Here is a 14,438-nt window from a genome sequence, read left to right on the forward strand (position 1 = left end):
TCCATGGCCAGTAAGGGCATAGGATCGTGCATCCCCAACTCAAGCCTATCCTTGCTTCTGGGATTTAGAGCTCGGTCTTCTCTAGATGTTGGGACCTCCCTCTGACCAGGATCCCCAGAGGTACCTGGCAGTGAGCATAGCACAGGGGCCAGGGTCAGGGGCAGCAGGCTGAGGCCCTGCCCCCACCCCTGCAGCAGGGGCCCTCCTGCATCACCCCAGGATCTTTCACCTGTGCCTCAGCCAGCCCTCCAAGCAGGTCTCCATGGTCCCAGGGCTGCTTTCCTGGCTTTGTCCCTGTGCTGGCTGGGCAGGAAGTTCCTGCTGGAGAATTCCCGGATCCTCCCCATGAGGCCGCAAGCCTGGCCTGGGAACTTAGGAGGGAGGGAAGTCAGGGATGCTCCTAGGAACAGGGTCTGGTCTTGTGGTAGCAGGGGCTGTCCTGGCATTCTGGGCCACCAGTCCTTCCCCACCCCCCAGGGCAGGTGCGCCTAACCTCCCATCCTCCAGCCCAGATGCCCCACTGGGGCCCTTCCGCTGGAACCCGGGACTCTGCAATTGTGGCTACCACACTGGGGACTAGACTGAGACCCTGGATAGCCTTGAGCTTGTGAGCTTGCTCCTGGCTTGAGGATGAGGGGCAGGATCCAAAGACAGCCAAGGAAGCCAAAGTCAAAGTGGGTTTTATTAATATCACAGGCCTGAGTCTGATGGGTAGGAGCACTCTGCTGGGCAGACCCACCCTGCAGACACATGGATTCCATTTAGCCCAAGACCCCCTTGGCCCCAGGGACTCCTTGGATGTGCCCTCAGAAGAGGGAGGCTAAATCCCTACTCGGGTTGAAGGGATCTGAGAGCAGGGCAGACTCAGGGCCAGCACCAGCTTCACTCTGGAGGCCAGTTTCCCATCTCGTCCATCTCCTCCAGGAGCAGGTGCTAGGGGGCAGAAGTGGGTGAAAAAAGGTGCCTCTGCACCCCCAGAACATTCCCTGTTACCCCCAGAGATAAGCACCCTGAGGCCACGCCAGGCCCTCCCCCACATCTGCACAGCTGGGCCCCCATCCACGAGCCACCTCCCTCCCACTAAATGAGAGACCCTTCTCCCTCCAACTTGGGGGTGGTCCTTGGAAGCCCCAGGAGTCAGGCACCCCAGGGAACCCCTCCCCTCCCTCACCTCTGTCCTGGACACCACACCGAGGGGGCTCTGCACCCTTCCCTCCAGCCTAGGGTGGTGCTCCAGCTGCCTCAGCGCCCCTCCCCTAGGCCCCCAGCATTCCCCAAAGGCTGGGGGGCGGCTTCCTTCCCCCTCAGCCTGGTGTCCCTGAGGGCAGATAAGGAGAGAGTGGGGATGGTGATGAGGGTCGGACCCTTGACACACCCACAGGAGGAAGATATTCCGGAGGCAGCTCTGTCCCCACAGTGAGGACCGAGCTGGGCCCTGATTTGCCACCACCCAGAAACTCCCTAGCCACCCCCCCAATATGGCTCAGGCTACCCCAGGACTATGGCCCCTGGCTCAGGGGTGGTTCCGGAGGAGAGAGGGAGGAGAAGGGGGCGGGGAGGGTGATGAGATCCCTTTCGTGGGAAAAGGCAAAAGCAAGGGCCCCTGCCAGAGCTGACCAGCTGTGTAGGTTCAGGTGCGGGGCACAGCCTTGCTCCCCAGAGCACACGGGGGGTCCTGTGACTCAGGCATGTGGCTTAGGACAATGAGAGGCTGCCCCTCAGTGTCGGTGGGCATGTGCTTCTGGCACTCCTTCCCCCGAGGGGGTACGTCAGCTCCCTAGCACTGGAGCGCCCCTGGCGACTGGCAGGCAGCCCCTCTCCCTCTTGAGTGATCCTTCCACCAGTGTCCCCTCGCAGGTAAGGAAGCCACGGCCTGCATTCAGAGTCACAGAGCAAGTCGGTGCCAGAGCAGGGCTGCAACTAAAGCTTTGGTCTCTGAACCTGACTCTCTGTCCTTTACTTTCCCACAAAAGGAAGCTACACAGACCATCAGGGGCAAATGTCCACTGCATGAAAGAACAGGTTGATGAAGGAAGGGAGGGAGGGAGGGAGGGAGGAAGGAAAATGAACTCAAAAAGGACACACACATTCTTTTAACAACAAATCCATCAATGTGTACTCAAGAGAGTCTGGGACGGGCCTGACCTTGAAGGCCAGTGTCACGGGAGGTGGGCAGTGGGTGGTCCTTGTTGTGACACAACGGGTAACCTACAGGTATGTTTGTGGGAGTGAGCGCGGGTGTGAATGGCAGAGAAAGCATAAGAGCAACATTATGTGAATTACAGATGCATGAGGAAGACTTAAAGCCACCTAGACAAAACCCCTCATGGTACAGAGGAGGAAACTGAGGCCCAGAGAGGGGAAGGGACTTGCCCAAAGCCACACAGCAAGTGAACGGCAAAGTTACAACTTAAAAATGGACTTTTAGGGATGCATGGGTGGCTCAGTCAGTTAAGCGTCCAACTTTGGCTCAGGTCATAACCTCATGGTTTGTGTGTTCAAGCCCCATGTCTGGCTCTGTGCTGACAACTTGGAGCCTGGAGCCTGCTTTGGATTCTGTGTCTCCCTCTCTCTCTGTCCCTTCCTCTCTGGCACTCTGTCTCTCTCTGTCTCTCAAAAATAAATAAATATTAAAAAAAAAAATTTTTTTTAATGTTAATGGATTTTTGGACTCTGGGTCAAGTGAGAGACAGAGAGACTGATGGAGAACTGTGTATGTGCGCGGGGCTTCAGGTCCTCCTTGGAAATACCACCACCAAGAAGGGACTTTGCCTTCCCTACCCAGACAGTGGGAGGCTAGAGCCAGGGCCAGGGGCTGACAGAGGTGGGAGGCCCCACTCTCTTGAGCGCCTTTACGCAGAGCGGGANCCGCCTCCTCCAGGGTGATCTCCGGCTGGGTCAGCAGCTCCCGGCCCTCATGGCTGCCCATCTTCCAGAGGCGGGACTCCCGTTGTACTACCAAAAGCTTCTTTAACTCCGACTCCACGAAACCTGAGAGTCAGAGAGATGGGCGTGGGACAGGCAGAAGGGTGGAGCAACCTGCTGGGGTGGGAAGGGAGAAGGGGTGGCTCTGGCTCTCCAGGCCGCATCCCTGCCCTGTGCAGTCCCTGGTCACCCCCAGCCCCAGCCCCAGCGCCTATGTTTCCCATTACCTGGAGCCGGCCAGACCCCTTGACTTCGCCAGGAAACTCACTTGCCAAGCACTCCCTCCCACCTGTGTGAGTGTGAGTTTCTTCCCCTCCTGGGGAGAGCGAGTGAGGGGCAGACATCTGACCCCACCCTCCACCAGCCACAGACTCATGAGAAAGGATCTGGAACTACCCAAACTGCATATGTTCAAGCTCTGCCACTTACCACTGTGTGACCTTGGGCAAGTTACTTGATCTCTCTGTGCCTCAGTTTCCTCACTACGAAGTAGAGATTATAATAGGACCTCCCTCCGAGTTGCGAAGTGGTATTTCATGAAATGTGCTCAGAAGAGGGTGTGGCCCATAGTAATGGCTGTGTGAATGTCGACAACGATCGTGTCGTGTGACCATGTTATACTGCCACCGTTGACCCATCTGCTCACCATGTCTGGGTAGCGCTGGGGCACCCTCACAGCAGCGTGCGATGGGAAAACCAGGGATGGAGGTGCCCGCTGAACAAGTTAGAATTCTGGGTTGGAGTGGGTGGTGCTCCTGCAACGCAAGCTGTAGTCCCAGTCCCCACCTTACTGCCTCCCAAACCTTGAGAAAGGAAGACTCCAGCTAGACCTAGCCTGTGGCTCCAGCTGAGCCACCTCACGGGTCCCCCAACCCCATCTCCAGAGGTCATCTCAGGTCCTCTGGTACCACCTGGTGGCGAGAACTGGTATCACACTTATGAGCCGGGACCAAAGCCCCCGTGGCCCGAGGGCAGGTCGGGTGTTCCACTTACCCACTGTATCTGTTGACCTAAAAGTCTTATGCAGCGGTGACTGCAGGGTGACAATGCCTGGGACACAGACCTTGAGTGAGCTGTCCTCCTCCATTTCCTCTTCCTTGCCTTTCTCCTCATCAGGCAAGCCTTCCTTGAGAGGAAACTGAGGGCATGCCGGGCCACTGAGCAGGTGCGGAGGACAGGGACCCAAGCCTGGAGGCCCACCCCCAGATAAAACCAAAAGCAGGAGGGAACCCGAAAGGCTGAGAGGGGTCTGCCCAAGCCACAAACCCTGGGACCCAGGCACATGCAGGGAGGAGCCCCACCCAGGCTGCGCCCCCCACACTGCCCCAGCCTGGTTCTACAGACCTTGGGCGTGGTTGATTTCTGAAGCTGCTTGTACAAGGTGAGAAGGCGGTTCCAAGGAGTTGCCCCCACCTTCGAAGAGGCCAGCCTGAGGTCTCCTGTGGAGGGGCAGGGTCACTGACGGGCTGACAGGAACAAGGGGTAGCCGAGGCCCAGGCAGGTAAGGACATCAAGCAGGTCGAAGTGAGGCTGAGGTCCCCTCATTTCCTTCAGCAAACACCTACTACGTGCCCCACACAAGGCACTTTGCAAAGGACATTCCATTGACTCTTTGCAACTGGCCTCTGAGAGAGATACTTATCATTTTATAGATGAGGAATCTGAGACACAGAAAAGCTGAGCAGCTGGCCACTGTCACGCCCCTGGGGCATCTGAGGAACAGGCTCTATTTCTGGCACTGCCCTGACCCCTGCAGCCACCACACTCACCGTCAAGCAGACACTCCTCCTCCTCCTCCCCGGCGAAGGTCTCAGGGCTGACTTCCAGTGGCCCCATGGCCCTCTGCAGGCATTCTTGCTCCGCCTCCAAAGCTTGGGCAAAGTGGCCCCTGATCCCAGAGCATAGTCAGATGGGGGTAGCAGGTGAGCCCAGACATGTGGCAAAGGCTCCCTAAACACCCCCGAGTCCCCAAGGGCCCTCCTATAGGCTCTGCTCAGCCCCCTATCTTCCCTTGAAAGTAGAGTGAGGAGGAAGGTGGGGAGCAGAGGCAGAGGGAGGCCTCCTTCCACACAGGGAGTGGGAACGAGGAGGGAGAGAGTGGGGAGGGAAGGCAGGGTGGAGCGGGGATCAGGAAGGAGCTGGGAAGCAATGGCGGCCTGACTCACCCTGGCACTCTCTTGTCCCAGTCCCCAGCCTGTCCTTCTTTGGCACCTCCACCCACAACCCCTGACTTGTGGGAAGACCCACCCCATCTCTGCTCCCCCAACATCCCCCCACCACGCTCCTTCCCATCCTCGATACATCTGTTCCCCCCTCAACCCCCATGCCTCTACCCATCCAAAGACCCACATTCCTGGGCCTCCCTCATTTTGGGTCCTCCCATATCCTTGCCCCAGTACCCCCATCCCAGGCTCCCGCCTGCCATCCACAGCCCAGTCCCTCACCTGTCTGAGGTCCCTGTATCCCCAGAGGCCTCCCCTGCTGACTCCTCCTCTTCTTCCCTTTCCTCTTTCTCAGGCAGGCTGCCCAGCACCTCCTGGCTTCCTCTGGGCAGGACGGGCTTCACATCTACACCCTGGGCCCCCACTCTCAGGACTTCTATGGGGGTGGAGGTCTGGGCCCCCGTGTCCCCCATCCCTAGCCCCAAAGGATCCTGCCGTGGCAAGGCCACAGAGAGCGTGTAGGACGGTGTTGTGGATGGCCTTGGCTCCTTCCTCCCCACCCCTCCCTGGCGGCTCATCATCAGTGGGGTGGCATCTTGCTCTCGAGAGGAGCATGCCCGACTCCCTATCAGGGCCTTATCAGAGCTCTTTGGGCTGCCCTTGCTCCCCACCAGGCTACGGAAAAAGCGGAACATGGAGGAGCGGCCCAAAATTCGGGATTGAGGGGTTGGAGCTGGGGGCTCCATCTTGAGAAAGAGCCTGACTCGGAGGAAGGGGCCGTCACAGCCACCCTACTAACGGCTTAAGAACAGGAGGGGTTTTCAAATTAAAACTTCCAGTTGGAAACTTCCAGGAGTTCTAGAAGGCAAAGGTCAGGTGGGGGGGGGGTGATGGGGAGGCTAGGAGGAAGACATGGTGGAGGTGATTTGTTGGGGGCAGAGAGGGCGGGGTGGGGTCGATGAGGCAGGGGAAGAAGGTATGGGAAGGCCGACTGGAGGTGTCTGGTGAGGCTGAGTAGGCATGGGGGTGGGGAGCAGGCAGAGGAAGCTGGGGGTACTTGGACTGAGAATGGGGCAGGGGCTTTCGGGGCCCCTGCACACACCTCTCTCCCTGTGACTTGTCCTTCCATGGTTGCGGGTTACGTGTCCTTGAGAACCATTCCTCACAGCTAGAGAGTGTCTGTCCTCCCTCTCCCTCTTTTCTTGCCTCTCAGCATCCACTTGCACGTGCCCAGGGACACCCAGACACCCCTGTTTTTGTCTCTTTTTACTTGCTTATCACCTTTAGGGTTTCAGATCTCCAGAGACTACCAAGGGTGCCTCGTGCTCCCATCTTAATTGCACGTTGAATCTCTATTTAGTATTATTATTCCCCACCGCACCTATAGACTTGATTACAAACCCAGCTTAGTGACCTTGGCAGTTCCTTAAACCCACTCAGCCTCAATCTGTTCGTCTGTAAAATGGTACAACAGACAGCACCTACTTCCAAGAGTTATTGAAAAGATTCAGTGGAAGTGCACCTGAGTGGCTCAATCGGTTAAGCATCCAATTCTTGATTTCAGTTCAGGGTATGACCTCACAGTACTGAGATCCAGCTGCACATTGGGCTCTGCCCTGAGTGTGGAGCCTGTTTAAGATTCTCTCTTCCCTTCTCCCTCGGCCCCTCCCCTGCTTGCGTGTGTGTGTGTGTGTGTGTGTGTGTGTGTGTGTGTGCGCCTCCACCCCAAATAAATTAATAAAGCTAGTAGAAGGCACACTGTGGTGCCTAAGGAACTCTGCCATCCTAGCTTTTTTATTGGTGTTGATTGAAGAAAGGGGGTAAAGATCAAAGACCAGGACTGGGAATCAGAAGTGGGAGAAGGGGAGCCAGGCCTCCTNGGGGCAGGGAGCCAAGTGTAAAGGGTGGAGCGCCTTCTCCGAGGCTGAGCCCAGACCTATCCCCAGGCTATAGGCCCTTCATCTGCATCCGGCGGCCACACAGCAACGTCCTCTAGAGGGAGCTAACTGGAGCCGGGAAGTGCCGGCATGTCTAGGATCCGGGCAGCCTCGCGGGTCCCTAGGGCCAAGCCGGGGCAAGCAGAGGCTGCTGCGTCCAGACATCAGTCCAGACTGCACTGACGCCTGTTCCAGGAAGTCAAGCCTGGGCACCCGACCCCCAGGAGCAGCCGCTGGCCCCTCATCAGGATCTCTGGCCTTGGTCCTGTGAGCCATCCCGGGCCTGGGCAAGCGTCCGGACAGGTAAGGTGGGAGGGTCCTGCCCATCCTCCCAGTTTTCGGCAGCCCCAGGCCCAGGGGGATACAGGGAACCTGCAGGCAGCCGGGTGGGGACGGGGAGGCCTGGAGACTTGCCTGGGCAGCTCCGCCAACCCCTGCTGGGGCCCTGATCCAGCTGGGGCTCCCTCTGGCTTCCCCTCAGACAGCTCCCCCCATTGCCCTTCCTACCAAAGAAATCGGGTGCTAAAGAACCAGGTCCTTTAGTAACCTGGGGCGGGGTGGGGAGTGGAGATCGGAGCCAAGGTCAAGGTCAGGGAGAGAATTTCCTGGTGCTTCCTGCTGCCCTAGGAGCCCCTAGACTGGGTCTGCAGCCCAAACAGGCATCTCCCCCTGGGGAACATTCTAAGCCCGGCAAATAGAGACAGTGGACTCCCCTTACCAGGAAGTCAGGCCACTCAGATGAGGGCAAGGGTAGGCCCAGGTCGGCATAGGCCTCTGGCCCTGGTGGCCTTTCTGATGCTCCACCTACAGCAGTGAGCCCCTGGGGTAGCAGTAGAGAGAGTTGGTGCTGCAGTCAGCATCCTCCTGCCCTGCTGTCCCGAGGGCTCCCGGTTTCGTTCAGGGACAAGGGGAGAGGGAAAGGAATCTTCCGGAAGGAGTAAGGATGGCAAAGGTCTGTTTCAAGCTGGCTCCCAGGGACGGAGGCGGGGAGGGGAGGCAAGGAGGACGGGCCTTCCTCCATCCCTGCCCCCAGTAAGTGGAGGGGTGGAGAGCCTTCCCCCACACCTTCTGGAGAGCTCTTGCCTTGGGGCACTTTTGAAAATGGCCCCAGGCCTGAAAGGCAGGAGGGTGGGGCGGGGTGGGGGGGGAGTCAGGGCTGCCCTGGGAGGAGGAGGTGGCTGAGCTCGGCCCAGGGTAGGACTGGGCCTTCCCCTGAGGTAGGAGGAAGGGTACTTCCCCAAAAAAGTGATGGAGGCAGCTTTGGGGTGGCTATGAAGGGGTGCAAATTGAAAGTGAAACAGCTCACATCCAGGAAATCCTCCCTGTGTTGAGGGTTCACAGAGTAGATCAGGGCTGTGGCCAGGACTGAGCAAGGAGGAGAGCTGGGGCCAGAGATAGGACAGCAGGTATGTGGTGGGGGTACGAATGGGAGGTGGGGGGCGGGGTGGGGGAGCTCTGGAGGAGGCTTCCTCAGCGCACTGCAAGGCAGGACTGGGAGGAGCCCAGGTGGGATGTAAACAGGTAATCTCGCCTTGAAAGGGTACCCTCTGAGGTGCGCAAACTGGAAAATAAATCTTAAGTGACTACTGAGTGTATGAACTCACAAAAATTCAGATTACAAGCCTGACTCCCTGAGTGGCTATGTTGCCTCGGGCTCTAACTTCTTGGTGCCTCACTTTTCCTACCTGTAAAAGGGGCGTGCATGATGATGGTTACCTTGCTGGGTTAATGTGCTTTTTTTTTTTTTTTTAATGTTTTATTTATTTCTAGGAGAGAGAGAGAGACAGCGTGAGCAGGGGAGGGTCAGAGAGAGAGGGAGTCACAGATTGAAACAGGCTCCAGGCTCTGAGCCGGCAGTCAGCACAGAGCCCGACGCGGGGCTTGAACCCACGAACCGTGAGATCATGACCTAAGCAAAAGTCGGACACCCCACCGACTAAGCCACCCAGGCGCCCCTAATGTGCATTTTTGACACCCCTGGGAGAGTGGTAGTGAGTATACCAGAGGTGCTCAGTAAGTGTTCGTGGCTAACACGCCTGAGTTGGAAAACAGGCGTGCTCTGACCAGCCAAGGGGAAGTGGGACCTTCAAGGCTTCATAGGTCATTGGCTAGGTGGTGGCAATCCCGCGGTAAGTGTGTGCCAGGGAGGCTGCAGGAGGTCCCAGGAACAGCAGAAAGAACCCCGGCCTCTAAAACTAGCCTCACTTGCCCAGGAGCAAGGTGAAAGATGACGTGAGACCCTTGAAGGCGCCACTACAACCACCCCTCCCCAGGCTCCTAGCCTCAGAGTCCAGGTCCCTAGGTACAAATCCTGAGGGCCTTGCCTTTCTCGCTCTCTCTCGCTAGTGAAATGGTAGGTTCTGATTCTGCCAACCGACTCCACGGGGACCCAAGGTGGTGCAATGAGACCCGGCTGGAGCTAGGATGGTGGGGTCATTTTGGGAGTGGGGGACGCCCTCCTCCCTGTGTGGCCAGGGGACCGCCTCCTCAAACAGTCCCAGCCCGTCCCCATCTCTGCTGTCTCTCACCCGTCCCCACAGGCTAACACTGTCCTCCACTGGGACCTGAGAAATGGCATCCGGGCAAGGCCCAGGCCCTCCCAGGCAGGGGTGTGGAGAGACTGCCCCATCTGCTACTTCCGGTAAGGGTCTCTCTGCCCCCCTCGCCCATCCCACAGCCACCAGGGCTGTCTGAGAAGTTGGAGAGAGCAGGAGTGGACAGGGCCAGGCAGGGCTTACAGGCAGGCTCTCCTGCCCCCATTCACTCACCTCCGGTGAAGGAGAAAAGCATCTCCCCACCCAGGGCAGGTGTGTGCAGGTGGTCCCAGAAGCTGGAGTGCCATCCAGGTTAAGCCCTGGGAGCGGGGACGAGTCTGGGCCTGGGGATGGGGGCCAGAGGCTAGGAGAGGCCCTGGAGTGAGTGTGAGGTGGGCACAGCGCCATCTCAGGGAAGAGGGGCAGGATGGGCTGAGGAAAAGAAAGGAGAGTGGGGCGTGGCTATTGTATTCCTACAGCAGGAGAAAGAAGGAAGTTCCTAGGCTTATCACCGGTCAGGCCTGCTGACTGCTGAAAGCAATTGTTATGACTTTGGGGAGGAAGTAAGATGGCTGCCCTTCTTCCCTTTTCCAAGGGGACCATCAAAGGGTTGCGGTTCCCAGCCCACTACACACTGCTTGCTCCCTGGGCTTTGGGTTAAGTCTCCTGTATGTCACTGTGTCCCTGTGTGACTCTTCTGGGCCCAAAGCTACAGTTCCAAATTTAGGTCCCATGTTCCCTGAGCCAGAAGGGCTCCCCAGCCTGCACTAAAACTCAGGGGCCCACAAGCCTGGGACGAAGTCCTGGCTCCACTCCCCATGCTAACTGCATGACCTTGTACAAGTTATGTAAACACCCCCTGCCTCGGCTTCCCCGTCTGTAAACCGGGGTTCCATCTCCTTCACAAGGCTCGTGTGAGGCTTAAGTGAAAAGTGCTAGAAAAAATACCCTGTATACAATAAGCACTAGTTGTTGACTAAGGGCTGGAGTAGGGACGCTTCTGTCCACGGGTGAGGACGGCCGAGGCTTTGAGGAAGAGGGGCCCATCCCCAACGCATGGGGCCGCCCCATCCAGCCCTTTGTCCCTGACTCCTGCCTTTGATCCTCAGAGGAGCAGGTAGTCCGGGACACCGAGGAGGTCTTCCGCAGCTATGTGTTTTACCGTCATCGGCAGGAACAGGAGGCTGAGGGGGCAGCGGCACCTATTGACCCGGAAATGGTCACCTTGCCTCTAGAACCCAGCAGGTGAGCAACAGCCCTGTGGGCCCACAGGGACATCTTCAGGGAGCTGGAGGCTCGCAGGGTGTCACTGTGCAGATCCTGGGAACTGGGGAGGCCTTTTTCATTTGGGCTCCCCCCCACCGATCTGGGACCTTGGACCCTTTACAACATACGCCTGTCCCATGCCTCTGGGCTCTGCCCTCATGTCAGGAACTTCCATGAAGGGTCCACAAGACCAGGGGCATCTTGGGCAGAAGCCTGTCCTTCTCCCCAAGTCCAGGCCCCTGCCCGCCCTCTGCTCACCTACCTGCCTCCTGTTCCCCCAGCACCATGGGGCAGGTGGGCCGGCAGCTCGCCATCATTGGCGACAACATCAACCAGCGCTACGATTCGGAGTTCCAGGCCATGCTGCAGTCCCTGCAACCCACAGCAGAGAACGCCTATGAGCTTTTCACCAAGATTGCCTCCAGGTAGCCCCGGCCCGGCCTCTGTGCTGGGCTCACAGCCCCGCACTGTGCCCTGCCCGTGGGATGGGAGGTACACGCTTCTGTGTCGGTGTCAAGAGACATGCGTGCCATCCCCGTGTCTGCTGTTGACTCACACACGGCCTTGGGCCCTGTCTTTCTCTCTCTGGGCCCCAGACTCCTCATAGCTTTGGTACATAAGCTCACAGCTCTTGTGAGCTCGGGCACTGGGGACATGACCAGATAGGGATGCCCGAGTGGGGATATCCCCAGAGCTCCCCCAGCCCAGCTGAGACACAGCCGGCCTTCCGATTTGGAACCATATTTCATACCACAGCCAGTCAGATGGCAAATGTCCTAGAAATGGCTTCCCTTTGCTACAGTGTGGTGTCCAAAAGGCAGTCTGGTGTGGTTAGGAGCCCAGGCGGCTGGGTCAAATCTCAGCTTTGCCGCTTACTGACGTTGTGAGACTATGGCCCTCAGTCCCCACATCTGTAAAATAGAGGAAAGACAGACCAGCGTCCCTACTTAAAGGTGTCCCCTGCTGTTACACCTGGGTTACGAGTCAGCGTCGAGGTGGTGGCCGGAGCTGGGGTGAAGGTCGGAGTAAGCGATAGCCTGAGGATTAGCGCTCAGAGCCAAAACATCCTGTCCCTGTCCTTCGAGGCCTCCCCCGCTCCGCTCTGATTCCAGGTCCTGTCCTAACCTCCTCTTTGTCCTTCTCTCTCTGCTGCCTCTCGGGCTGCCAGGCCAGCAGCAACACCCACAGGTAATCTCCGTGCTGCTTCCGTCTGCTCGCTCTGCCTTCCCTGCTCTCTGCCCCTCCGCACTTGGCGGCGCTGGGGCCACAACCTGGCGGCAGCCGCCCGCCCAGACGCCCTCTGAGTTTCCTCCTTTCACAGAGATGCAGGCTCTTCCCAAACTGAGGCCAGGCTGGGGCAACCTCTGCCACCTTGAGTCACAGCTAAGCCATTTTGCTTTCCAGCTGGGAGCGGGGTGGGTTGCCACCACATGGTGGGAGAGGAGCAGCAGGCTGCAGGGCCCTCCGGGGGTCTCCACTGACAGTACCAACGCTCTACCTGCAGTCTGTTTGAGAGCGGCATCAACTGGGGCCGAGTGGTGGCTCTCCTGGGCTTCGGCTACCGCCTGGCCCTACACATCTACCAGCGCGGCCTGACCGGCTTCCTGGGCCGGGTCACCACCTTGGTGGTCAACATCATGACGCGTCACTGCATTGCCCGGTGGATTGCACAGAGGGGCGGCTGGGTAAGTGCCCAAACATCGGCAGCCTCCTCCCTGCTCCTGGGACTGCCTCTCCCCCGGCCCTACCCCAGCCCCGGAGCGCCTGTATGTGCCGTCAGCCCCTCTGTCTCTGTCTCTTGGCAGGTGGCAGCCCTGAACTTGGGAAACGGCCCCGTCGTGAACGTGCTGATAGTTCTGTCAGTGGTTCTCTTGGGCCAGTTTGTGGTACGAAGATTCTTCAAATCATGACTCCCCCTGAGGGCCCTTTGGGGTCCTAGCTAAGACCCCTGCCTGGGCTTCAGCCAAGCTTTCTCCCCTCACCCCCTCCCCTCTAGGGGTCCCCCTCAAGAATATAGAAGCTTTAGGAAGTGGGCACTCCAGCTTTGGGAGGGCCCCTGCCTGGTCAGTCAGGCTGCCAGAGATGCCCCAACATTGCATGGTGCTAATGGGCCCCCTCTCTAGTCCCCATCCTGTCAGAGAGGAGCTATAGCCTTTTCCTCAGCTTTCTGGGACACCCTCAGCCCTACCTATTAGGCACTGGGGAGATTCACAACTTGGGGAAGCAAGAGGCTGAGAGTCACCTCTCCCCTCAAAATTTTTAATGGTTTTATCTTTATAGAATACCCTTGGAAGGACCATCCCCCATTCCCACCGCTCTGCCCAAGCCAGCAACTCTGGGGTGTGGGGGGCTAGTAGGCCACCCTGTGTTCCCTAGGATTCAGCTGTTCTAGAAGGTCAGAGCTTGTTTGCTGGGCCTGGAGCCCAACCCTGGCCCTTCCTAAGCTTTCCCCCTGCCCCTACTCCCGCCACCCCATATCTCCTCTGCAGTAGACTCTCAGGGATTCTAGGCCTAGGTGTGGGGTGGAGATGGAGCTGTGGGTGCAGACCAGAGCTGTCAGGATTTCATCAGCACCCCCGAAGCCCACCTCCCAAGATCCTCAGTTCTCTCCCTTCCCCTCATCTATTACCACTCAAACCCAACCTATTCACTACAAGTGAAGCCCACCCCACCCCCATCACTCCAGATAAGGAAGGAGGGGTCTTGGGCCAGTGGAGAGCTGAAGTTCCCTCCTTGCCCAGACTATAGAATTTAGGACTGGTTTGTTATTGTCAGGGAAAGGGGGTAAGGAACTCAACTTGAGGTTTCTGAGAAAAGACATGTTAACGTCACTAGGAACCCCAGGGTTGGGATCTTCCCTCACGGCCTGGGCACAGTGTAATCCGGGGGTGTGGGTGGGGAAACTGAATACTTGAACTCAACCCCTGACCCCCCAGTCTCCTCACTCCTCACCTGCCTAAGCCCCCACTGTGGGTGGGGGTGGGGAGTGCCTGGTCTTTCTTGCACAGTCTAGGGGTTTGGGGGGTAGATTAAACCAAATGCAGGGAGGGGGTGCAGATGGAGACTGGCCAGCCCCCACCTTCTGAGTGTGTCTGAAATAAACTGCAATCTCTGATTCCCATTTGGTAATTTTTGTCTCATCCTCTGCTACGCCTCTCTCCACTGGTCTGGATTGGGGGAACCTGGGTGTGCCTGGCTTTTACCTGGTTTATTACTGGATAAAAGCTCATACTGGGCCTCCAGAATCCTGTAGAGGGCTGGGTGTGGTTCTCCCAGGCCCCAGCTCCCTACAAGGCCTCGGCTTCCTCCCCACCTCTCCTAGCCCCTTCTTCCAGGGATGTGTGTGTCAGGTAAATTTCCCACCCTTTAGGAAGTTGGGAGACTCCAAATCGCTGGGCTCTGGCTGGTAGAGCATCTGCATATGTCTGGGGACTCTTAGAGCTGCTTTCAATGCCTCTCCCTGGGACCACCATCCATGCTGGCCCAAAAAGCCCTTCTCCCCCACACCTGGCTCTGCCTGGGACACAGTGTCCCAGTCCTCTCTTCTCCGTATCCCCCACAACTAGCGCACACAGGGCTTTTGATTCCAGGAATTTTGTGCCACATAGGAGTCC

The 14,438-nt window shown here is 58.0% G+C and overlaps 2 protein-coding genes and 1 long non-coding RNA gene across 4 annotated transcripts; 1 reads left to right on the forward strand and 2 right to left on the reverse strand.

Annotated features, from left to right (window-relative positions):
* Positions 1-664: 664 nt before the first annotated feature.
* Positions 665-1,455, reverse strand: LOC144224040 (uncharacterized). Its single transcript, XR_013332888.1, has 2 exons — positions 1,172-1,455; positions 665-933 (listed from the first exon to the last, which is right to left on the reverse strand). It is a non-coding gene; the product is annotated as an uncharacterized LOC144224040 (long non-coding RNA).
* A 664-nt stretch (positions 1,456-2,119) lies between these two features.
* On the reverse strand, positions 2,120-5,908 carry LOC144224017 (gametogenetin-binding protein 1-like). The gene is made up of 6 exons (XM_077754826.1): positions 5,370-5,908; positions 4,695-4,813; positions 4,270-4,364; positions 3,919-4,063; positions 2,782-2,991; positions 2,120-2,208 (listed from the first exon to the last, which is right to left on the reverse strand). The coding sequence occupies exons 1-6, from the start codon at positions 5,831-5,833 to the stop codon at positions 2,120-2,122; spliced, it is 1,122 nt and encodes a 373-aa protein (XP_077610952.1). The 5' UTR covers positions 5,834-5,908.
* A 1,186-nt stretch (positions 5,909-7,094) lies between these two features.
* Positions 7,095-13,945, forward strand: BAK1 (BCL2 antagonist/killer 1). Of its 2 annotated transcripts, XM_077754758.1 has the most exons (7): positions 7,095-7,327; positions 9,565-9,665; positions 10,668-10,803; positions 11,106-11,249; positions 12,329-12,509; positions 12,630-12,710; positions 13,105-13,945. In XM_077754758.1, exons 2-7 carry the CDS (start codon positions 9,596-9,598, stop codon positions 13,198-13,200), a joined length of 708 nt encoding a protein of 235 aa, XP_077610884.1. In that variant the 5' UTR covers positions 7,095-7,327; positions 9,565-9,595; the 3' UTR covers positions 13,201-13,945. The 2 variants fall into 2 exon arrangements, with proteins under 2 accessions (XP_077610884.1, XP_077610885.1); XM_077754759.1 differs by having other exon boundaries at positions 12,630-13,198.
* The last annotated feature ends 493 nt before the right edge of the window (positions 13,946-14,438 follow it).

The sequence above is a fragment of the Crocuta crocuta genome, unplaced genomic scaffold (genome assembly GCF_008692635.1).
Source record: "Crocuta crocuta isolate KB4526 unplaced genomic scaffold, BGI_CrCroc_1.0 scaffold132, whole genome shotgun sequence".
Classification (NCBI taxonomy): Eukaryota; Metazoa; Chordata; class Mammalia; order Carnivora; family Hyaenidae; genus Crocuta; species Crocuta crocuta.

Coding starts and splice junctions, on each gene's coding strand:
- BAK1 (XM_077754758.1), top strand. CDS start 9,596: ATGGCATCCGGGCAAGGCCCAGGCCCTCCCAGGCAGGGGTGTGGAGAG. Junction 10,804..11,105: donor TTGCCTCTAGAACCCAGCAG/GTGAGCAACAGC, acceptor CTGTTCCCCCAG/CACCATGGGGCAGGTGGGCC. Junction 12,510..12,629: donor TTGCACAGAGGGGCGGCTGG/GTAAGTGCCCAA, acceptor GTCTCTTGGCAG/GTGGCAGCCCTGAACTTGGG.